The following is a 24,500-nucleotide window of genomic DNA, read 5'->3' on the forward strand; positions in this document are numbered from 1 at the left end:
TAAATTCAGCTTTTTTTTGTTTTTTTTTTAGAACAAGTGCTACACATTGCACTTAAAGTCTGAAAATCCTCAATAAAAATCAAAATGGCGGAAAGGTTGCACAATTTTTATAACTTTTTAGTGTCTAACTGCTGAAAAGATTTGAGTGTGAAGCAACTGGTTGCTTAACCTGTGAGCCGAGCACACGCTAAGCCAGGAAAGTCATTCAAGTAACGTTGACTCACTCAGAAACACTCTGAAGCATCTTCAAGTATGGCTATGCTTTGAAACCCGCTCTATCTTCTGGCACCTTGGCTTTTCTCATCAACCTGCTACCGTAGCTGGGTTCTGTACAACAAAATTCCACATTTGTGTTGTGAAGTTTTATCTTACAAAGGAGTTAATAAAACTAGAACTTCTAAGCACTAGCATCATTCTATGAATGTAAACATTGCAGTGACAGTGAGAGGAATATTTACAGAAACATCCTGTGGATGCCAGCCGTCATCATCCTTGAAAAGCTTAAAAGTTTTCTTTTGATGATCTGTGAGGAGCCAAGGGTCAAGTTGACCAAATATTGAACCTACATGAATATCAGAGTGAGTTATACTCCTGAAAAACAAATGGTTGGTATGTACAAAGTGACATAATTTATTCATTTTTTTAACACATATACATTTTGCTTAAATATTTTTAAAAATTCTTTACTACAGACTTCCTGAAAAATAAATGAAGTGCTTTCAAAGATTCTTACGTGAAATAGTTGGGTGGGTTTTTAATATAATGTAATTATCATTTAACTATATGGCATCAATTAAATTGAAGAGACGGGGGAGAATTAATACACTTGATTAGTGGTTTTAAATAAAATCTGTACACGGGCACAGACATGCAACTACAATAAATCACTGCTGTGGTCTTGCCTCATCACAAAAGCATTGTTTTTCATTTATTTCATATCATTCCCTTTAGTTAACTCATTACTTATAAGTCAGATTAAATGGTAAAAATGATCAGCAAAACTTTTTCCTCTCTTAAACCTTTTTTTGCCTGTCTCTGCTAACTGTTTTTGACAAGAATACCACTGGATTCATGATTCAATGGCAGCTCCCTGAATATCACAAAACAGGATGAATATGGGCAGTGAAGATTTACACATATTTAGATGAAAATGTCCCTGATTTTGGAGTAAAAATCCAAGTTCAAGTAGTACTTTCATAGCACAGTGAAAGCAAGAAATGAACTTTTTTTGCCTGTAGCTTACTTTTAACTGATAATAATATGTTAAAAGTAATGTACAAATGACGAAAATTATGCAAAAATCCTATTGCCAAACTATTTTTGAGGTATATATATCACAACTTTTTTTTTTTTTACTTTAAATTATTTAAAAGCCCTCTCACTGCAGAAAGAGTCTCACATTGTACATTTTCTAGTAGGTTAAATAGCACCTTATGAAATGAACTCAGTTGATCAGAAGAAATACAATGGAAAAAAAGCATCACTTTTATACAGACAAACTTTCTAACAAGAAGTTCAGATAAGAAATTAATTTACTGTACAAATCTCACCTGTTTATTTTACAGTCAGAATATTATAGATAAAAACCCCGCAGCAAACCAGCTGCCCGTTGAAACTGACACCAAGCTTACCTTGTTTTGTTTTTCTCAGTGTATAAAAGCATTTTTCTAAGCACCACAGACAGAAACAACAGGTGATTTTTTTTTTCACACGTATTAGTTCATGGAAGCTGCTGCAAAGAACATCTAAATCAATTTCTGAGAACTAACAAAACCATGTAAAACAGTTTTTCCCCTTTAAAATCTTTAAAAATGCACCATGAGAATGCTTTAGTTGTACAGTAGAAATACTTTTAAGTGATAAAAGCACCAATTAAATTAAGTTTCAGAAACCATTTAGTATGATACTGAATCACTCTCATAGATTGCTCATTCAACCACCTAATTAATAAAACTTGCATAAAAACTGTGACATGATGCTCGATGTAAAGCTTTTTTTTTCCAAAATTGTAACCTTAACTCTCAGAAAGTGCTCCTGAAAACTGATTTTCCAAAAACCATTTGAAATCTGATGCTTTGACAGTGATATTTTCAATTTCCTTTGTCAAATGTTTAATGGTCTTAGTGTAAAGGCAATTGAATTGATGGTAATAGAAACAACTTAGCACAGTGAATAGTAAGTTTTAACAAAATCTGTCCTATGCCCAGATAAGGTCACCATATTCCTGAAACAAGAAAGCAACCAAACAATGATTTGTTCCCAGCTATTGACCCTTGAATCAGACTGAAAGCACCAGATAAATTGAATTTTGCAGAAGTTATCTGACAAAAATAAATCTGTTCTTTGTTGGGAGCAGCTGGTAAAGTTCAGTTGTTAAAGAGATGAAAGACCTGATTTGCATCTCAGCACAGGTTCTTTTTTTCTGTAAAACACATGGCTGCTAAAAAGAATTCAGTTCCTGTGTTTTTCACTTAGCACCTTTAAGTTCCTAATGAGCAGTTCTCTATGCAAATCGACTGTACGGCCCTGTGACCTTGGTGAATGCATAGGGACTTGTATTGACGTATGTGTTAGATGTACTTGATAAGGATCCTTCCATTAGTGCCTTGATAAAACGCTTGTATGGAGGCTCCCCTGTAGTCTCTGATTCCGGATGCTCACGCTTCACCCCTTTCTTGTTGCCCTTGCTTGGTGTTCCTTCACCACCATTCCTTTCGGCCTCCTCTTCCTTTTCCCGAGCTTTTTCTGCCATCTTGGCTTCCCAGAGTGCCAACCCATGCTTTGCTTCATTCAGGTTCTTATGCTGATAGAAAACTAAAGAGATGCGTGTTGGGTGGTTGCGATCTGGATTTTTAAGTGGTGTTGTGGCGTGCAGCTCCCGCTTTGCACATTCAATGAGGACTGAGCCGTGACTTGGTGCCACAGCCACACCACCAATTTCAGGATCCAAGAAGTTGTGTTCATTGTCAGACCACACCTCTGGCTTTTGTGGGGTTGTGGGTGTCTTTGGTGTTCCTGGTTCCTGTTTAATATTGGAACCCATGACACCACCATTGGGCAAACTTAGTCCTGACTGAGAATCAGGGTTTAAACATCCACCGCGGAGCTGAGCAGAAATCATCTGTGGGTCAGGGATACCCATCTCTGTTTTCACTTGAGGATGGAAAGGATCCAGCCCTGTTGGAAGGATGCGGGGGTTCTGATGCAGGTATGTATTTGGGTATTCTCCAAGCTGATTGCTTTTGCTCACTACTGGTGAGTAATCCATGCCTCCATGGGCAGAGGGCAGTCTTGGAAGGGGATCAATAAATTGAGCATCCAGTGGTCTGCTAGGACCATAAGGGCTGTAAGGTTGCATAATTTGAGCTGGTCTCATACCATTGTAACCATTGACCTGTAAGCCTGACTCGCTGTATCTTGGTGGATAATTGACATCAAAACGCTGATGGAGTCCATACTGTTGCTCAGGATAAAGAGCTGGTAGCTGTTGTTGGTACATGTTCAAGTGCTTTTGGTTTGCAAGATAGTATGGATGGCAGTTGTCGAGGGGCATTCCTCCATTACGTTGGTAACCTGGGTATGGACGATTTGGCCCATTCATGTAAGAGTTTGATACATTAAGAGGGGAGGGGTAAGGGCTTGCTGGTGTGGGTGCCTGAGTGGGACACATGCTGCCTGGCTTGGAAGTGCTCGGAAATGACCCAGGGGGGTTGGGGAACCTCATAAAACCAGGATGTGTTGAGCGAGAGTATGGGGGAATCATACTTTGCTGCTGTTGTGGATGCACCCCTAGGGGGTGTGATAGATGACCTGACTGCATGGTGGCTCCCACAGCACCTGGAAGAGGTCCTAGAAAACAACCCCCCAAAAAAAGAGAAAATCCTGAATATCATAAAAAGAAATCACAGATCTCCAGATCATTTATCATGAATATCCTTCACTGTTAATTAAAGAAAGAAACATTTCTAAAACAAATATCAAATTCAATGTCATCCTACCTGTCATTGGAGTGCTTTGAGCTGTGTTCTCATAAGTGCCAGCTTTTGACTTGGCCTGACTGGCCTTTTCTGCCTTATCACCAGAACTTTCCAAGGTGGCATTCTTGTTGGCAGCTGCCTTTTTTGCCTCCAGCTTCTTTTGCCTGCAAGACTTGGCGGGCTCTGCGAGCATGCGTATTTGACGGCGGAAGGTACTGAGAACTTGTATGGCTCCTGACTTTACTTTTTCCTGCTGACCTTCCTCACTTCCAAATTCATCAGTGTTGGAAGCCTTATAGAGAGGTAACACATGGAGCTGCTCATCCTCTGGTATTCTTCCAATTTCTCGATTGTCCTCCCTCGTTAATGTACACACCTGGAAAACAATTAAACGCTTTTCAGTGAGTTATGGTTTACAATAAAGGGATACAATAAAATATAGATTTTCTAATATGTATTACATTAAAATACCATGTTTTGGTTGCCATTTTTTTAAGGACTCAAAAAAAAAACTCAGAGATTTGCATGTAAGGCCCATTTGTAGTAGTTTTACTTATGGGTCCCAACTAATAACTTTATAACTCACAGTGCATTATTCCATATTTATTGTAAACTAAAGCGCTATAACAACAATGCATTTGTCCTCAAACCAGTCTGTTCTGTTCAATTTATGAATATAACAATTGGTTGCATATTGTCCTAATTTCATAACAGAATTCCATGTTTCCCTTAAGTCAAACTTTTGATATCTAATACCAGCTTTTCAAACTAATGTTTAATTACATGACAGAAGTTAAGAAAAAAATTAACTAAGAGAAGACTCAACTGTAACAGGACTATTCTTTCATAAAGCTGAATGGTGAATAGTTTATTTTGAACTACTCTTAATTTTCTTACTTGGTAGTTTTTTAGAAGTTTAAAAACAGACTAACAACTTCCAGTTTTTCATTTAACTCTCAATGCATGTGTCATTAGTTTGTTTGGTGCTGTTGGTGGGAAATGCTGACACCAGCTGGTGGGCCACAACATATATATGATGTCATGCCAAAGAACCATTCAGCTCAATGAACTTCTTTAGAGACGAAACAACAACAGCTATTGCTAGATTTCTAACTGTGCAGAAACAAAAATAAATAATAAAAACAATAACACTGAGCTGCTGGTTGCTCCTTCAATTCTACCAGCAACACAGCTAAACTTAGCCATCGAAAAGTCCAGTTAAGACTCACCACAGTGCTGCCACCCTGCATGTTGTGGAGATCCCTGTGAGCATGAGCACAGAAGTCCATACAAGCAGTGACTCCAGAGAAGGGGCGACCCTCCTTGAGCCCCAAACGACAATCTGGTGCTCTGTGTTCATGTTCGACCTATAATCACACACAAAAAAACAGCAAGTTATTGAAAGATACTAAAAAGAATATTATCACTGTAGGTGCAGGAATGCTCTGATATCTTTTTTTTTCATTAGGCTGCAAATGATGGAAATGACTATAGTTGAGCTAGAAAAGAGTCTTTTCCATTATTTAACCCAGCTGGCCATTACCACTTACTGACCTCCCAGTTTCATCTTTTGACTTGCCACAGTGAAACAAAATGTTATGTGACATTTTGGGTGCGAACATTTTCTTTGTGCACAAAATAAATAGAAAGATTTTTCCTTCTACTTGCATTAAGTCTGTAGCACTACTTTAGATATTCACAGATTTGAATTTTATGTATTAACAATGCATAAATGGGAAAAAATAGTGAAGCACTAAGTATAAACTATTCACTATAGTTATTTCAGACAAATTAGTAACAATAAATTCAAGCAAAATAATATGTACATTTTAACATACCTGATTTCCATAGGCTTCAGGTGCCATAGTTTTATATAAAGGCCCAAGCAAAGTTGCTAAATTTTGAAAGTTTCTTTCCACTTTCTCTTCCTGAAAGACAACACATTTTAACACCAAGCCCTTTAACTTGATTTATTTTAGAAATGTAATTACGATGCAGTTATTCTCTCTTGGTCTGCATAGATCACCTCTTTGACATCATCTCCCAGCAGCTTGAATTTCCTGGGAATTTTGCTCCGAGCAAATTTACAGCCATTGTAATACATGCTCCAGGAACAGCCAAAGGAGAAAGATGCTCCACTTTCTTCAGGGTTTAATCCCTGGCATGCACAGGTCCTCCTGAAATATAAACATAAAGATGATGATTTTTTTTTTTAGCCAGAATGGACACAAATGAAACAAATCAAGGAATACATATCAAATATAAAAAAAAACTGACCCTAAAACAAGAAGTAAGCAGTTTTTTCTAATAACAGACTCTTAGATTAAGTTTAACAAAAGCAATTGTTCTTTTAGTAGTTTAAGCCTGGAAAGTAAGTACATGCTTTTTTTTATCCCTTCATGGCCAGAGGTTGAAAACAAATGCAAAAGCAGTGAATTATGGCATGTTGTCACTTACTCTTCATTGAAAGCACAACGACGTTGTGTGTGAGCTCCATTTTTCTTTAGAGTTTCACTCAACTCGAGGTAGAGGCGGTCAGCCAGACTAGCTTGGATACCCTCCCAAACCAGTATTACAACAATGATGCAGGCAGTTTCACATCTGTGACCAGTACGCTCACGCACCAGGACTAGTAACTTTTCTTCTACACTGGATCGACGGATAACCTGGAGTGAGGAAGATGCAGGAATGTTTTCAACAATTATTTTAAAGAGAAATAAAATACATCTCATTGCTTCTGAGTGCCAAACATTTAGTTCATACCCATTTAGCAATTGGGCACCCTTGTGTGCTTTTCCCTTCTTTGCCAGTGTAAATTACTTTTTCAATCCTTATGGCATGACCAGTTAATCCAGACCTACAGAGCAGAATAAATGTGTAAACATTTTAAAATAATAAAAACACAGAGGGTACAAATAACAGTTTATCTGCACTATAACTATATCAAGTTTGTGGTTTACCGTTTTTCCATCATCTCTCGAATGCCAGTAACAGTGGGTGCTGAGCCCAGATGAGTGTAGTAGGGGCCTTCATCCTTCTCAATGATTTGATCTAAATGCATAAAGTTTTACATTAGAATATGTTCATTTGCTTTAAATGGTGCAGTTTTAAGCCTTTCATCATTCTTCCAAGTACTACTCATTAAAATTTCAAGGAAATATTTTTTTTACTCAAATGGAATAGTACTTACCAACACAATGGCAAGAGGCTATGTCATACTGAGTTTTCATGGGAGTATCCAAAAGATTTTTTATAGGGGTATCCAACAGCTTCATAGGGGAGTCGACAAAACTTTGAAGGAGTTGCTCCTTTTTAGGAGTGAAATCCAAGCTTTTTTTTGTAGATTGGGCTGATATTGAGGATTCCACATCTCTTACTTCAGTATTGGTTGACAGTATTGTAACAGGACCCGAAGATTCTACCTTCACTTTATTCGATGAATGGATGAGAAGGTTTTTCTTCTCAAAAACTGTTGAGAGTTGGTACTGCCTAAGACTTTGTTCCATAGAAGCCAAGATACTCCCTGGTATCTTCTTTTGATTGCACGGGGATGGGTGATTTTCTTGCTTGACTTGCAGTCCACCTTTCTCTGCCTCACGCATATGTAGCAGCTGCCCCTGCTGCTGTGATGTAGGCAGCTCAAATTGGGGCTCCATTTTCACAGCTCTCTGTTTAAAATCAGAGCTCTGAAAGGGATGAAGAGAATTTTGGCGCTCCTGCTTTTGCAACAGGTGCATTCGTATAGCTGCATTCCTCTGAAAGTCTGTTTGTGGACCCATGGATCCCAGAGGTAGTTGAGGTCCCCTTTGGAACTGAGTGCAAGAACTCTTAAGCTGTGGTTCAGCTTTGGGATGCATCTGGTTTCTCACCTGCTGGTTTAATGCACCTTGTGGTAAGTGAGGTTGGGACTGTGTCGAGGTCTGGACAAAGTCCACCTTGTTGTGTTTGTGGCAGTGGTTGTTAGGCAGCTGTGGTTGAAATTGCTTGAGGTTTGGTAGATACTGTTTTTGCTGTTGTTGCATCTCTGCTTTATTACTATACATGAATGTGGTATGGTTGCAGTGCTGGCTGTTGTTGGCTTGAGCTAAATTGTTTCCAAGAGACTGGCTGGGTTGAGGCAAGTGCTGTTCTGGTGGAGGTTGACTATGAGGTCTGTAGTGGGGAGACTTCAATTGCTGCTCTTCAAACTGTGGTGGGTGAGATAAGGGGCGCTGAAGTTTACAGTGCTGCTGTTGCTGTGTCATAAGTCCAGCTGACAGTATTTCCTGCAGATCAGTATCCTCACTTAAGTGCTGAGAGTCTTTCTGGAAGCAATTATTTGCTTGTTGATTTTGAGGGAAGTTTTGCTGATCAGACATTTCATTAGCCAATGTTTGTTGCATCTGAAGGGCTTTAGGACTTTGATGCTGCCACCTAGTGGCAGTGTTGTGCTGGGTTGGAGCAAATTCAATTTGGTTGGATAAAAAATCCTGATGTTTTTGCTGGGAAGTGTTTGACCCTGGACTCCTGTCAGTGAAACTTCTCTGTGTCGGAAATATTTGCGCTGGGCCAGGCTCCATGATTTGGGCATCAACATGTGGACTGGCCGTCCTCTCTACATGAGGATTAGGAGGGAGGGCTCTCCACATGTCTTGGTTTTGTGTCTGAGAAGGTGGGACACTTGCCTGCTGCTGTGTGGAATTTGAAGGATTCCCTTCCATCCAACCTGTCCTCTCCATACCAGTTCCTTTCCCGATATGATGTTGCTGTTGAAGACCGGGCCCCATGTGCCCCATCTCATCATCACTGTTATGTGTTCTGCCATTTTCTTGAAAGCTCTGAGATTGAATTTCACACTGACTTCTCTCAGTGCTTAGGTGTAAAAACTGACCAGATTTCTGGTTTTGGGCTACTCCGTCCACCCCAGAACTAGAAAAGCATCTATATTCACCATCTTCATCAATTGCGTGCTGAGCATTACTACTCCTCAGAAAAGAGCTGTTGTCAAACTCTTGCTGGGTGTTTTTATATGTACTTTGAGGATTTGATTGGTCTGCAAAATGGGATACGCTGTTTGGATGTTCTTGAGAACAATTGGCATCATTTGTTGGTGTGATCTTGCCTGATAGTGTCCCTTGTTCCAGACCAGAGTAAGCATGTGGTTGTTGCTGGTGGTCTGCTCCAAAACTGCTTGAGAATCCATTTACAAGATAGCGGTTACAACTGTTGGCTCCTTCACTGTTTTCAGGTGCCCTGGGCTGCTGCTGCTGCTGAGAATTAGGCATCTGTGCTGAATTAAGCAACCCTGAGCCTAAAGCAGGGGGTTGAGCACCTTCACTGGACAACTGATTGGTCAGTGAACCATTGACTGTATCCAGCTGTGATCCTGATGTTTGTGGTGCAATTGACACTTGCTCAGGATAATACTGGGACAATGTCTTTTCTAATAGATCACCTGGAGTACTCTCTAAGGTTGAGGAGGCTGATACAGCACCATTGGTGATTTGTTTATTCCGTGGCCGACAGAAAATATCTCCATTCTGAATAGAGTGATTCCTTTTATCTAAACTAAATTCCCTCTGTGAGGAGCTGCATTCCAAATTAGTTGCATTAGTCAGCTCAGGCAAATTGTCCACCATATCAGAACTTGTGCCATCATTTCTTTTGATTTCTACATCTACTTTCATTCTCTTGGGCTGGTGTAGTAATGTCTCCCCAGTGAATCCATGATTCAACTCGCTATTCATCAAATCTCCGTTCATCTTGTAACAACGCTGATCAAATTGGCCGTCCTCTGATGCAGGGAGGATGCAGTTCTCCCTGTGCCTCTTTACAGAGTTGGAGACTTTGTTGGGGTTGTACTGTGCTGGGCTTGTAATCCAATTGTTGTCTCCTGTGGGTTGGGGAGAACCTTCAGAAAAGCGGCATCCATTCTGGAGTCTGGGGGAGATACTATGGGGAGGGCCAAACTGTGCCAGTATCAAACTTTCTTCCTTCTCATGCTTGGCCTGGTCTGTTTCCATCTGGCCTGCTCAGAGTCCATACACTGGGCTGCCCTCTGTCTGTCCTGAAGAAAAGAACAGAAATAATTCAGTTTGCTGATTGTTATGTTTCATTTGCACAATTTGTAATAGACTGTGCACAATAGACATCAGCTTTCACCATATGTTGTTGGTTTCTTCTAAATGTTAGTATGCAGCAATAATCTTATCTTCAGGCAACCCCTTTTTTAACAATATTAGGATAGTCTAATCTTCATATTTGTTTTACATTTGTTATAAAGATTCTTCCTTGTACACAGCAGACTGGAATCCATCTCAGTAATGTATGTGGTTTTATTATTGCTGCATTGTCGTATTTGGGAGGCACTATGATGTTTTTTTTTTGTTTGTTTTTTTTATCTACTGGAAACCATCGTTTGTATTATAATGCTGTTCTGTTCTATTTTACCACCAGCTTTCCAGACTGTACTTCTGTGAAACACAAAAGAAGAACTCACCACTAACAATTGTCAGTATTGGCAGATCTGACTATATGCTCAAAAACCAATACATTTTTTGAAAGTGTTTTTTTGAGCTCTAAAGGTTTCTTTTTAGAAAAATTACTCCATGGAAGTAAAAATAAATAAATAAATAAATAATAATAATTAAATTCCTTCTTAAGACACAGACACCATCTGCTCCTAATAGGCCTAAAGGTCAGACAAGTTTACGAGAAGGAAGATAATATAATAATGATAAGGAAGTCATAGGAACATTGGGAACTTGTGAGGGAAGCCCCCTTCACACAACTAGTTACATCTCTAACTACAACCCCCCCTTCCCGCCTTTTTTTTTTGTTCAGAAGACGTGTCAAATACTTTGACAAATGCGTGTCAAATAAATGTGTCAAATACTACATCAAAGAATGCAAAACATCATTTCCACCTTTGCATGTTTGCTTCCTTGTTGAGAGCTGTTTGAAAAGAGAAGCTTGAATGCTGAATTACACTATTCATCAAAGTGCCCCTGACTCATTCCCTTCATTGACTTCAAAGTCACAACAAAACAAATACAGGGGTTTGAAAAGGCACACTTTATATGTGCTCACCAATCAGCCTAATGGGTACACCTACAAAAGTTAATGTGGCCTTTCAAGTAAAAAAAAAAAAAACTCTGAAAGGCTGCAATGTTTTACTCTGTCTAGATAAATTGCTGTCCATTTGTTGCATTATGGTCAGAAATGAATTTAACATGTTTTCATTTGTTAAATTTGGAATAACATAATGCTGTTTTTCTTTAAGTTATCTGTCTTTTATCTTCAGATTTCATGCCCTACTAGGGAATACCACACTACGTATCCAATATAGGTCAGATTCAACCTCACAAAATAAGCAAGTTAAAAAGAAAGGCTAATTGTAAACATTGCTAGTAAGAAGTAGGCATTACATTCTCTAAATGTTAATTAATTTTTTACAATTATAATAATAATGGATTAGAGTTATCTGTGCTTTTCCAGACGCTCAAAGCGCTTATATTGTGTATCCATTTTTCATTCACACCTCATTCATACTTGAAGATGGTAAGCTACTACTGTAGCCACAGCTGCCCTGGGGCAGGCTGACAGTGAGTGGCGTGGTTGCCAGTACACGCCTACGGCCCCTCTGACCATCACTGGAACCTTCATACGCATTCACATACCAGTCGAGTGAAGTGCCTTGCCCAAGGACACAATGACATTTGGCTGGCAGGAGCGGGAATCGAACCGTCTATCCTTCGATCATTGGCCGACCTCCTCTACCGCCTGAGCTACTGTCGACCAATAAGTTTTTGTCAACACATGTGAAATATAAGTAATTTTTTTTTTCATTTTAAAGTTTTAAACAATTGTATTACTTTTATCATCAATCACTCACCTAGTGGACATATAGGTTACATCCCCATATAAAAAAATATATATTTTATCTTCTGTATGTTTTTCTACAAAAAATAAATAAAGGCCCTAGTGTTGGGTCTATTTATTTAACAAATACATGAATGATTTTTACCCTTGTACATACTTAAAACTAAGAAAAATATGTAGAATTCATCGTACTTGATATTTTGATGATGTGAGTATTATTATTACAAAAAATATTTAATATATTACATTAATAACATCCCCTTGAGTCATTCGTTTTAATGCACATGAAAATTATCCATTGACATCAAAAGGTAAAATGTCAACTAAGTTCGGCTTTCAAACCGAGGCATGTTTACAGAACCACGTTAAAACATAATTGGATCCAGATCTGAATCCCCTCAAATCCTTTTTTGTTTTTCTGAACCTTCTTTAGGTTCACCACAGGTTGATGTTTGTATGTCGTGCTTAGGCATGTAGTCCACCATCACCGGGGCTGATTATTACATCTGGAACTTGTTAGGATGTATATATCATGGTGGCAAAACAGCTACCTTCATCTGTTCTGTTGTTCAATTCTAATGGCATCTTTAGAACTAAAGCTTTAGATAAAAGCTCTACAATTTTGTTAATTGGTAAAAAAAAGCAAGTAGTGGTTCAATGAATAAAGAAGAAGCCCTAGCTGGTATTTATTTTCCTTAGTAAATATCCAGTCTGAAGTGCTAAATCAAAAAGTTGTTTTTCAGTCACCAGGACACTTTTTGATGTCAGAACTTACTCTAGTTAGGTGGGAAAGCTGGTTGCCTTAATGATCTCCTTATCAGTGTTATTTACCCTTTCCTGAACTCAACCAGCCCTTCAGTCCCACTAAATTAGAGCCTTAAAATCTTACACTAACGAGTACTCTGTTGTAAGCAGTCTGGACGCTCCGTCTGCAGCATAGAAACTAAACAGAGCTTTGTACCTGCTTATCCAATCATGACAAGTTTATACTCGAAGAAAGGCCTAAACATGAAGGCTTATTTTGAAAATGAATAAAGTGATTTTGTATGAAACGAGCCCTCCCATTTTTATTTTGAAAAAATATTTAACATTTACAAACTTCATAACAACTAACAACACACTTGAAAATCAGAAGTAATCAAACGCCTTTTAAATACATGTGACACCATGGTAAGCAGGTAAATCCCATGTCCTGATCCCATGTGGGTTCTTCACTTTTAATGCGGCCCTCTGAGCAGTCTGAAAAAAAATCAGCAACAACCTCAGGAAGCTTCCGTCTGGTGCTCAGCTGCTTTCAGGAAAACTCCAGTCCTGAGGGACACTCCAGAGTTTACAAAGCACCGAGCGGAGCCAAGCAGCTTGTCACAGTTGGATACACCCACACTGAAAAAAAAGAAAGAATCTTTGCACACCCAGAACAAAGCCAGAGATCCCAGCTGTGTGTGCGTCTTCCCAGGATTCATATGAATGTACAAACACAAACACAGTTGTGATGCAGTGTTAAAAGTCTGACTTTGAATGTACACTTTAGGACATTTGACACTAGTATGTTCTCCACCTATCAGAAATGATTAACAGACAGACCTATTTTTGCTCTGAAAGTGGAGCACTAAAATAAACCAAAGGCACAACACTAGAGTACTACAGACGCCTGCAGGAGATTATAATGCTTTGGCTTATTTCTTTCCGGTAGCAAAAGCCTATCAAAGAATTAGCACTGATTAAGTCTGAATTGTGGCTTAAGTAACTTGACTTGTCATAAAATCCCCACCAACCTCCAGAAGTTGATTTTTATGCTTTTTATGCTATTATTAGTGGCCAACCTCACTGTTGGCCTGCACTTCAGGTTCATTATTTAGTATGAGTATTTTATCTCATTAAAATAGTTTCAAACTTAAGAAGTACCTTAAATAATTACAACTGCAGTTCACTAAAGGTTTCACAGTATTGGTGATGTGTTATCGCTGTCTTTTCACACTCGTCATTAGAAAGACGAAGTGATGCACAGTGACACTTTTAAAGCTCAAGCGTTGATCCCAACAAACATCAGCTTTGGTCTAAACATCTGCCCATCTCTCTGAACATGAAAATAATTGAGACAAGAAAGGAAAATGCAGTGCTGCTGAACTGTTTTAGTTCTCAAAAATAACTGAAATTAAAGAAATTTGCCTTTAGCATTGATGTGAAGAGAAAGTACTGGTAAGTCTATTTTATTGGAATAATCTGTGTGTAAATACATAAAGGGGGTGCATTATTCAGCTCAACCTTTACAGTTGTGACCTACATAAAAAGATTAGCGGACTAAAGTAGATTACTAAGTAGTGTATTTTTTGCATCAAAACACAGCAGATAAGAATGAAGAGATTATATTTCATAAATGTTTTATCATCTTGAACTGTCTGTTCATCTCACACTGAGCCATTGCATTATTCTACTGTCATTTATGTTCAAACATAACAAAATATGTGTGATATTCCTCTTTTGTCGGAAAATATTAACCACCTGACAAAGACAGTTGTTCAGTGTTCAAATGTTTCAATCATCAAATTTTCATTTTCAGAATCGGATCAGACTTTTTCCTTTTCATGGCAACACTAAGGTAGAGATGTGAGCCCTTTGTGTTAGTAGAATTTCCCTGACTTTAGAGAGCTTGTGAAATATGAGAAGTGCCATGGCAGATGTAGGCTACTTGGCATGACTTGGCAGCTCCATGTGACATTCACCACTACAGCAGCTGCCTTAAGACTTGGATCACTGCACATTTAGGCTAAGAAGGCACCTTTGTTTATATGTCTTTCTACTTTTAGTTAAAAAAAAAAAGTTGATGAACTGACTGACCAGTTTGTTAATCAAATCCTCAGCAGTCAAACCACACAACCACAGCACCATTTTGCTAAATAGCCCAAAGACCTTGCTACAATCTCAAGTGTATATTTCCCTTTCTTCACTAAAATTGCTCCTTTATGTTTTCCTCTTTAAGAGATAAGAAAGTTGAACTAGCAACCAATCAAAAGACTAAATATTCAGTGTTAGGTTATTATGAAATTGACATGAACCCTTTAACTCATTTATTGGAAAGTTTATTGTTTGATCCTATTAATACTGTTACTGTTCTAATGCAAAAGCCGTTTTTTAAGCATTGTATTCAATTCTGAAGAATTTATAGGTTACAGTTTATTAGCATCAAAGCATGTCTACTGTCTGCCTTTTACCATGTGATTTTACCTCTTTTTTGCACAGTTTCAGCTGCCATGCTAACGTAAATAAAAATGGTGAAAATAGTAACATGTTGCTTCATAAAAGCATACTGGATTTAGTGAGTTTGAATGGCTGGCAGGCTGGGCTGCCAGTGAAACCTCATCCTCACGTAATTAGGTCAGAGGACTTGCATTACAGTGTTTTAAATCCCCTTCGTAAAAATAGAGCCCAACCTGCTGCTTCACAAACCTAACGACCTCTTATAGCTTCTTCACAACTGTACAACAACATAACAGCAAACACTTATAAACACTTTGCAATTACCTGACTAAGTTGAAATGTCCACATTTTTCCACAAAGGTCTTTTTAAATGTAATATTCCAGCAGTTTGTCAACCAAAGGCTACTCCCCCAAAAAGACTTGTGTAAAGAAACATTTTGAAATATGAAACTTTGTGGTGTATGGCCTGCATGTGAACAGTTGGCTCTAGTGTTTGGAGAGCAGAAACTGGCCTGCATTGAAACAAGTGGAGGGTCAGTGAGCACCAAAATTGTAAGCACAATATGAGGCAATGTCTTTTTAACACATGTCATTAGTGATGGTCAAATGTTTAACAGGCACAGATGCTCATTCATCTTTCACGTCTCCTCATGAGGCACCACACACACACACACACGCTTGTGATTTACGTCACATGGCATGTGCAAGCAGCTTGCTGAAGGTCGGCTGTGCATACTTTTTTTTCCTAAAGATGAAACATATGACATTGCTTTAATAAAGCCTGGAGTGTATCTGGAGTCTGATATTCATACAAAACAGATTTGTTTCCCCCTTTTTTAAACTATTAGTGAAAGTGTTTATTTTTCATGGGAACATTCTTGGACTAAGCTTGAACGAAATTAAAAATATATTCAATCAACATTGTTGACGGAGAACTTTAACAAACTTACAAACTTAATAAGAACAGATAAGTATATATAAAGCCCAAAACTTTGATCTTCTTAGCCAAATGTGTGATTAATATTTGATCATATTTGATACTGAACCTTCTTAGTGTTTTAACACATTACCAGAAATGAACTGAAAAAGCTAGTCTCAAATTGTGTTAAAATTAGTCCTAAATTCTGTTTTAAAATACCTTTTTATCTCCAAAATGAATTCCAACAGACGTTGTTGCAACGGAGTCTAAACAACTTTGAATTGCACAACCTCTGGTCTCGTTTTCGCCCACTTATCTGCTGATGTCTGTGGTTTAAACACTATATTGTGACATGATGACAGTTGCACTTTAAAGGAACAAACCTAAAAGGTTTGTTCTTGCAAGCTTAACCCTACAGGAAAACTCTGCATTTAAAGTGATCACTTATTTTCTTTTTCATTAAGTCCAATCCAAATGTTTTTGCTTATTGTGAGAATCTAATACTCACTGTGATGCTGCATCTCACTCATTTTTGCCTGGAATCATAAGTATTTTTTGCTCCCTTTTATTTAATGACACAAGCAATAGATTGCAGCTAAGACAAAGAGGACCCCAAGTACTGTATGTCATTTTTCTCCCTTGAGAGCCACCTCCCCCTCCGTGTGATGAAAGGATTTGTTCAATCGACATTGTTCTTTATGTCTAATGCAATACAGATGTGGCTGGAATGGTTTCCATTGCAGTCTGTTTGCCTCCTCTAAATTCTCTCCTTGCCTTTTCTCACTAAATTCTGTATTGTTTTAGCTTAAATTACTCAAACGTAACTGTTTTTTTTACAAATTAGAAACATTTAATGGGTGGTCATTTTATTTTTTGTCAGTCAAGTTAAAAAAAAATGTTTGAAATTTAAAAATAATCCCTACAGATTTGTCTTTTCTTAAAAAAAATCATTCTATCAAAACAAATATAAGGAATAACTACTCTAAGCTAACAATAATGGTTAGCTCAGAGTAGTTTATAATCAATCGTGTGAGGGAAAAAATTTACATGGAAGTACAAGACATTCTGAACAAATAGTATGCCTAGTGAGTATTTTTTTTTCTTTTCTTTTTTTTTTTACCAAAGGCTTTATCTAGGAGCAGGAAAGGAAAAGTAACTGTTTAAGCTTTGAATGTTTACATCCCTTTATTCACCTATACATTTCAGAAATGTAGCATATTGACATAAGCATTAAAATATTACAAAAAAAAGACACAAAAGTGATGCAGTGATGAGTCTAAGAGGTGAATTTGAAGCCCATCTAACACCAATCTTTTTTCTTTTAATTTTTTGTGAATATATATAACAAATACATGGTGACATAAACACTACTTTGTACAAATTGTGGTCCTTTTTAACATTGTGTTGTTCACCTTTTGGCTTATCTCATTACGGGTTGCCACAGCAATTGTGTAACACAAGATACGATGGACTCCTGAGGAGTTCACAAAGCAGTTTTCAAGAGAAACTTCACTTGAGAAAAACCAATCACTCTTTAAATAACAGAGAATTTATTTGTGGTTGATCTAGAACAGTTTGTTCTGCTTTTCTCAGACAATGTGGAAGTGACTAACAGAATGGGTTGAAGGTCTTGTAGTTGATGATTCAGGAAACGTGTTCCGTTGTATCAATGAGTTTATAGATGACACAGTTTTAACTTCTTGCAGGCACTGTTGGCATGAGTAATTCATTTTGTTATGTTGACGGGGATAAACCCCACCTCTTTACGTTTCTGATACAACTCGTTTCACCAGTATCTGGGAAAGTCATGTGCAAACACAAAGTACAATGCTGGTAAGCTTTACTTTCATCTTCTGAAATCATTTTCATTATCAGGCTACTATGGTATTGTTCCAACCAAACTTTTCAAAAAGGCTTTAACAGTAACAGTTTCTTTTTTTCAACTTTTGATTATTTGACTAAAACTGATAAGATTGACGGAAGATAAGGCACTAAAGTGCCACAGATAAAGTCTGTAAACCATCAGCCAAGCCTTTTAGTTAAGTACAAATACTCAACTTAGGAACAGTGGCTGCAAGAATCTTTAACATTCAAATTACCTAAAGTTTATTTTTCCTAGAACCGGTCAATCCAGATAATAAACAGCAGTTGAACATTAGCTCATCTTTTACTTAAACCTGTTAGTCTTGGATTCTTTTGCTGTTCAGTCTGCTCAAGCTAAAGCCTAGCCTGCCTGGCCTGGAAGCTCCCTCAGCTCTGCTCATGCAGGGAGTCTAAACCTTTTCTTGTGCTTTCAAACTGCATCACATGGAGACTTAAGAAATGAGCGAAGAGCACAAACCTCCTGACCTGCCCCCAACCCCTCACAGCACCATGTGTTCCCTTCCAAAAATGTCTCCCCCTTCCAACCCTTTGTCCGTGCACCAGTCAATATATCTGACTAACATGATGAACTGTGCACACAGCAAAGTTAATTTCTTTCTGAGTGCACAGTAGCCATGGTGACCATCTTCTGAGTGCTTCAAAGCCCATCTGGTCTAAACATTACCCCAGAGAGGTTGACAACAGAATAAGCTGCATTGGTTTGTTGAAAACATGTGCTTTGTGCATTTATGCTATCAGTAGCCCAAAAACCTGCTATGTTAGACTGAGTAAAACTTTAGACCTGAAGGTCAGAAGTGTCATTTCAAATGTGACCAGTAGAAATGTGAAAACAGCTATGAAATAGAAGAAAAATGAAATGAATTACAATGTGAAAAAAGCTCAAAAAGCTGCAATTTTGTTCAACTTCAAATGTTTTCTTCAGTTTAACTCTTCCGAATGCTCAAACATCCTCTCTGTCTGTTTGCATGATCCACATCCACACAGTAAACAAAAGGCAGAGAACTGTGGAAGATTCTCACAGAAAGGAAGTAGCATGGCACCAAAAAGCTGCCAGGAAATTCTGAGAGGACATTGGTGTAGACAAAATTTTAAACTATGAGTCAGCAAATGTTGAATCCTTGTTTGGGGCAGTTTAAAATGTTTAAAGATTCTTTGGCACAAAAGATGGTGCAACATGTGTCTTTATCTTGGACATTTAGCCAGAATTCAGCCGTTGATCTTTTCCACTTGATGATTTTTACCTACTGTACATGAATCTGTAACTTTGGTGCTGGTATTGACATTTAAATTGTTAAGGAGCTGCTTCCTACTATATGAAAAAAATAGGTAGGATCCAATCCATTCTGGGACAACTCTACTTGAATAAAATCAAATTTAGAGATCATTCTGAACATAGTTTGAACACCATATTGGGGGACAGAAGATATAGGAATTCTGATTTGTCAATTGTTAATTCGTAGGTTGATTTCAGTAGAAATTGGTCTTTGGTAAATAGAAGCTAAATTAAAGGAAACTTCTGTAAATCTTGTAATTATTTAAGAAAGCTTTTTTTGATGTATGGGATTTAAATGAAACAGACTGATCCTGACTTGCTTTCATGTCTAATAGAAGTTGATGTTTCAAATTGGATATGGAAGTCTGTTTACGTCGCACATTTATTATCCCATTATGCCTTATGTCTTCTGAAAGACAAGTGAGGGTAAAAACAATTCTTTGAAGTTGCTATTATTCAAGCTGTGTGCTCTTACTTTCTAGTTTGGGACGCATCTTAAAAAAAAAAAGCATTTTCTAAAATATTTCACAAAATGTACTAAAAATTATTTTTGTCAACAGTGGAATAACTTCAAGCCGTTTAGGACCACTGTGCACTTAAGCCTGACTAAATCATGTCTGTACTCTCGTTGGCTTTGGCATAACTGTTTCTGGTTGTGTGTAAAAAAAAAAAAAAATCAAAGAAACGTTGCAATTATGGTTTGCTACTAAAACAAAATGAAACGGAGAAAGAAGCAATCTGAAACGCCCGTTGACGCGAAGGAGCAGCGCTATGGCGGGAAGAGATACGATTCGCTCGGAGACAGTTACGTAACATCACACTTGTCTCTCTGTCCCTACGCGGAATTCCTGGATGGTGTTTGTAAACAGAACGGCCATGTGCACGGACTCACGTGGAGGAGGCTTTTGAGCTGCTGCCCTTACCGTCTCACCCCTGAGGTAAAGCCTGACATGGATACATGCTCACAGGGCCAGAAACACTCCCTTCAGCGCTGTGCCACTCAAACAGCACCTTGTCACTCTCACTCCATTCTACGATACACATAGCCTCACGGAAGAGGAAGGCCGCCAATCCCAACAGGAAATAAAGGTGTAAAGCATGTGGAGACTCTTGTTATTTAGATAACCCATATATACCACCTCATAAAACCATTGCCACCAGTTAAAATTGTCATCTGATAAAGAAAACCTATCCCGTACAAGAGTTACACTTTCAAGGAGGTTGAGCTTTGGAGGGCCAGAAGACAGAGATTCTTCTTGTAATTTCAATAAGATTTTGGTCATTTTGTTAACGTATTGTAGTGAATCTAGTGATTAATATTGTCAAGCAGTAATATTTTTCAGACTGTTTAAAGCTATAGAAGGAATGCACCATTGCAAAAGAACTCCAAATACATTGAATTGGATGATTTGGACTTAATTCTAGAAGTAGTTCCGTTTTCAAGCAAAATGAAAACACATGGAGGCATTTAGCTGGAGTTATCTGTCAAAACCTCTGCAGCTGAAACATTAGTTCACTCAGCAGACTGTGTCTGTAGGAATCTGCATGTGTGCAGTCAATATAATAGCTTTGTGATTCCACTGCAGTGGCTGGATTGTAGCTTACTGCTGTCCAAAAGAGCTCCACAGAGCTTCACTCAGCAGTGAAATCAATACTGCAGAAATCAATGCAATTCTCTGTACCTTGTAGATTTGTCCTACAAAAGCACTTGAGCTGTGTCCAGCCAGAAAACCAAAAAATGTCTAACCTATCGCCAGGCATGTTTCAGTCACATTTTTGCAGCAACCTCTGGGTCGAAAAATGATATGTGGGGCTGGACTGAGCTGGGTCAGAGGTGAAAGCTTGGGTAAGTGCTTAGGCTTTGTAAGGAGACAGCATTGTTGCAGAACACTATGGCAACTGGACATTCTCCCCAGAGGTGATATTGTCTTTGCCCCCAGAGTGACTCAAGGGAAGCTTACGGCCATGACGAAGGAGCAATCCAAGCACGCAGCTTTATCTGTAGGTGTGGATAGAAGAGAGAAGCTATGTGCATGTGATTGATCTATATGGCCCTTCCCCCACTCAGCCCCCTGTAGCCTAGCTAATGCTCTGATGCCTCTTTAGCCACTGATGTAACATCAACCATTCATAAATCTATTAAAACATATTTATTTTGAGATTGTGCATACCTATTTTACTCGAAAAAAGTGCAAATTCAAAAGGCTACATCTTAAATATAGCTGTTCACATGACAATATCTTAGCATGGTGTTGGGTAATATATACACACACCTAGACGGACGTGTCACATGATGCAGCATGCCGTCACAACACACTTGAATACTACAGATAACCCCTAGCTTAAGCCCCCGTATTGAGACTGCACAGTCAATGACCATGTTTGGCATAACACAACAAAGCTTAGCCCTCGCCTTCAGAGAATGTAACCACAAAAGTTGACCATGCATAGCTACTAAAATAGAAGATTCTGACCCACAACAAGCCTGCTATATATGTTTAAAGCATGAGAAGTGTGAGAGCCCTGCAGTTTTAATCACAGAGAAGACACGTTTTTTTTTAGTTCTGGGTAGAATAAGAGATAAACAGAATTAATTATCTGCTCACATAAAAGCTTGTAAGTTAGTCACATTACAAGCAGCTGACTTTTTAAGCTTGGCTGTTTTTTCTGTTTTTTTCCCTTCTTCGTTCAGCTCCTGCATCTCAAATTCTCTTTTGAATATGTACAACTGGAGCACTGTGTTGTTGCTAACAGCCTCCACTGTCATTCTGCTGTTCTCAATCAAAGCTCAGTCATTGTTCTTCACCTTCCAGACATCCATTTGCCTTATTTAATGAATTGAGGCCATATTGTGTTCATGTCAATATTTATTTCTCAGTAAAATACACAAACCATCTCTTGCACATGTTAATCTTGGAGTAGTTTTTACTAAATCCAGGAAAACAAAGACTTAATTAAGTCAGAAGAAAAATCCCTTTTGTGAGTGTCACTTTTGTCTGATAAAACTGCAATGGGGTAATATAGATTTTATTTTGACTTTTTTATGACATTGAATTAAAAAAAAAAAAACATTTTAAAGTCTTGTTATGCCCGTTTGACATGTCAAAAGCTTCATTCCTCCGAAGCCCTCTAGCTTCTTTTGTAAAAACACCTTAATTGTAAAAATATTTTTTTTTGTTTTTAGTTTGCACTTTGAATGAAAAATATGTTGTGGCAGTAGCTTTTCTTGTGTTTAGTCAAACAGGATGCCATAAAAACTGAAGGGATTAAAAAAAACTGCTCCAAAATTAACTTTCCTGTTTCTCTTAGTTAATGGTGCTGTAGGATTGAATTTCATTTTCTTCAGAGGATTCTGACCTTGTCTGTCATCCAAACGCTGTGCTGCCACAATTCTCTCTCTTTCTTTTTTTTTTGTTTGTTTGTTTGTCATTAGGATTTGTCTTTGTGTCACTCAGCAGTGAGAGCCATGGAAACAGATTGAGAGAGATACACTAAACCAGAACCCTTTTCTACCTCTGTGCAGTCACTGTACACTTGGAGCTAGACATGTCCTACTGTTTAATAAGAACATATACACATGATTAGCTGTTGAAAATAAACTGTTAATGGGTGACACAACCTTAAAAGATGTAAAAATGACTTTAACATGGAAAAAAAATCATGATTTATTACTAACCATAGATTACAAAAACTGTTAAAAATGTGTAAAAATAGTAGTACAAAATCAAAAAACACACAATTTGACTCATTCTATTCAAGTGTTCAATACCAGCCCAACAAAGCAACGTTCAAATACTAAATAAAAGCACTACAAGAACAGGCATTTAATTATGGTTCCAGAAAAACTCCTGAATTAGCTGTGCTAAGTGCCTCACCAAAAAAAGATGCATTCAAAGGCAACAAGAATGTTAAGTGAACACAGAACACACTTGAGCAGAAAAGCCCTGCCTTTCTGTTCCAGCCGGCAAAAACAAAAAGAAAATCGTCAGCCATGTTGGAGTAGGTTTATCTAATATCCCCTCCTTATTATGTTGCCTCTTTCTTTTACGGTGGGGGACATATACTGTGGCTCACCTGATCTAAAAACACACCAAAAATAGACTCAAGGTTAAAGAGGGAAAAGGGGCAACAGAGGATTGACACACCGAGCAAAGTCTCACCTTCTTTTTACGTCCCTCCACTTTGTAGAAATTCCAACAAACCGTCTCGATCTCTTTAACAAATCCTAAAGGGCAGCCATCTTGCCTCCTTCTGTTCTATGAAACAGTCTATCCTCCACATCAATATTCATGGAAACCAGTCTGACGTTGGCTCTCATCATCAGGAGAAGCCCGGGTGTCGCTGTTTCGCCTGTCTGAGAGTCATCTGTGACTCCTATGTGAAGCAGCAGTTGCACACAAAGCTGACAAAATCAGTAAGCAACTCTGCGGGGAGAGCTTGTCTCTGTGAGAAACTCAAATATTCACAAAACCACTTTGCCTCTGAGTCCTTCCTACACAAAGCCACAGTTTTTCTCCCCCCCTTAACTCCCTCTTTTTTTCTTCTTCCCTCAGCCGTACACAATAGTGCACACTATGATGGCTGCCCTCAAGCACTGGAGTGGATTCCATGAACAAGACAGGACTCCACCCTCAATGCACTTTTTAGTTGAATATTGCACCGGTCTCAACTGTCTGACGATGGCAGAGCAGAAGTTGCCTCCACCCCCTTCCTTTTCTCAGACAGGAAGCGGAGTGACTCAGGGTTTTTCCCTCCCTTTTCTCGTACCCTATTTTGACTTTTTTGTTCTTTCTGTCAGAGGTTGCAGAACTTCCTCTTTGATATCATAGCGCCTGTTTTGTTTTTTTTTGTTTTTTTTAAAGAAAACCATTACTTCAACAGTCACACGCAGCCGCTTCGCTGCTTGCCGGCTGCATCATAGTTTGACATTTCTTGGCTGGCCCCTTTTTTTTTTTTAAGTGATGTGTGAGGGAATCCAGCAAGTGTGCAGGGAGTGTACTTTGCTTCAAGCTTCAGCCAAGACCCACCTCCTGTTGACACTGGCCACGTGGGCCTCAATGAGTGACAGAGAAGGTGACAATTCAAAAAAACAAAACTTTGTGGTTTTTAAATAGTTGAAATTTATATTTTTGTTGAATCCTGCGGGACTGCAGTTTATTCATTTTGTCATGTATGTATTTCTGTTTCCATCTTTAAAGCTAAAGGTCACATGTCGTAGTGGAATGTGCACTCATAGGCTCCTTTTACACTACCATTTTGCTATTTGTCTGCCTCCCCCCTTTACTTACTAGCAGGTGTGTGTTTTCTGAAAATAATCTTCCTTTTTCCAGGCTTAACAGGAGACCCCCGCCGTATTCCCAGCAGCCCCTGCTTAGCTTCAGTGACATTT

The 24,500-nt window shown here is 38.4% G+C and overlaps 1 protein-coding gene across 1 annotated transcript; it reads right to left on the reverse strand.

Annotated features, from left to right (window-relative positions):
* On the reverse strand, positions 1–23,631 carry tet2 (tet methylcytosine dioxygenase 2). Its single transcript, XM_024289664.2, has 10 exons — positions 23,272–23,631; positions 7,168–10,023; positions 6,938–7,028; positions 6,741–6,834; positions 6,435–6,643; positions 6,004–6,154; positions 5,816–5,905; positions 5,207–5,344; positions 3,999–4,353; positions 1–3,849 (listed from the first exon to the last, which is right to left on the reverse strand). Exons 2-10 carry the CDS (start codon positions 9,977–9,979, stop codon positions 2,504–2,506), a joined length of 5,286 nt encoding a protein of 1,761 aa, XP_024145432.1. The 5' UTR covers positions 9,980–10,023; positions 23,272–23,631; the 3' UTR covers positions 1–2,503.
* Positions 23,632–24,500: the final 869 nt, after the last annotated feature.

This window comes from Oryzias melastigma, linkage group LG1 (assembly GCF_002922805.2).
Source record: "Oryzias melastigma strain HK-1 linkage group LG1, ASM292280v2, whole genome shotgun sequence".
NCBI classification, from domain to species: Eukaryota; Metazoa; Chordata; class Actinopteri; order Beloniformes; family Adrianichthyidae; genus Oryzias; species Oryzias melastigma.

Coding starts and splice junctions, on each gene's coding strand:
- tet2 (XM_024289664.2), bottom strand. CDS start 9,979: ATGGAAACAGACCAGGCCAAGCATGAGAAGGAAGAAAGTTTGATACTG. Junction 7,029..7,167: donor AGCCTCTTGCCATTGTGTTG/GTAAGTACTATT, acceptor TTATGCATTTAG/ATCAAATCATTGAGAAGGAT. Junction 6,155..6,434: donor CGTTGTGCTTTCAATGAAGA/GTAAGTGACAAC, acceptor TTTATATTTCAG/GAGGACCTGTGCATGCCAGG.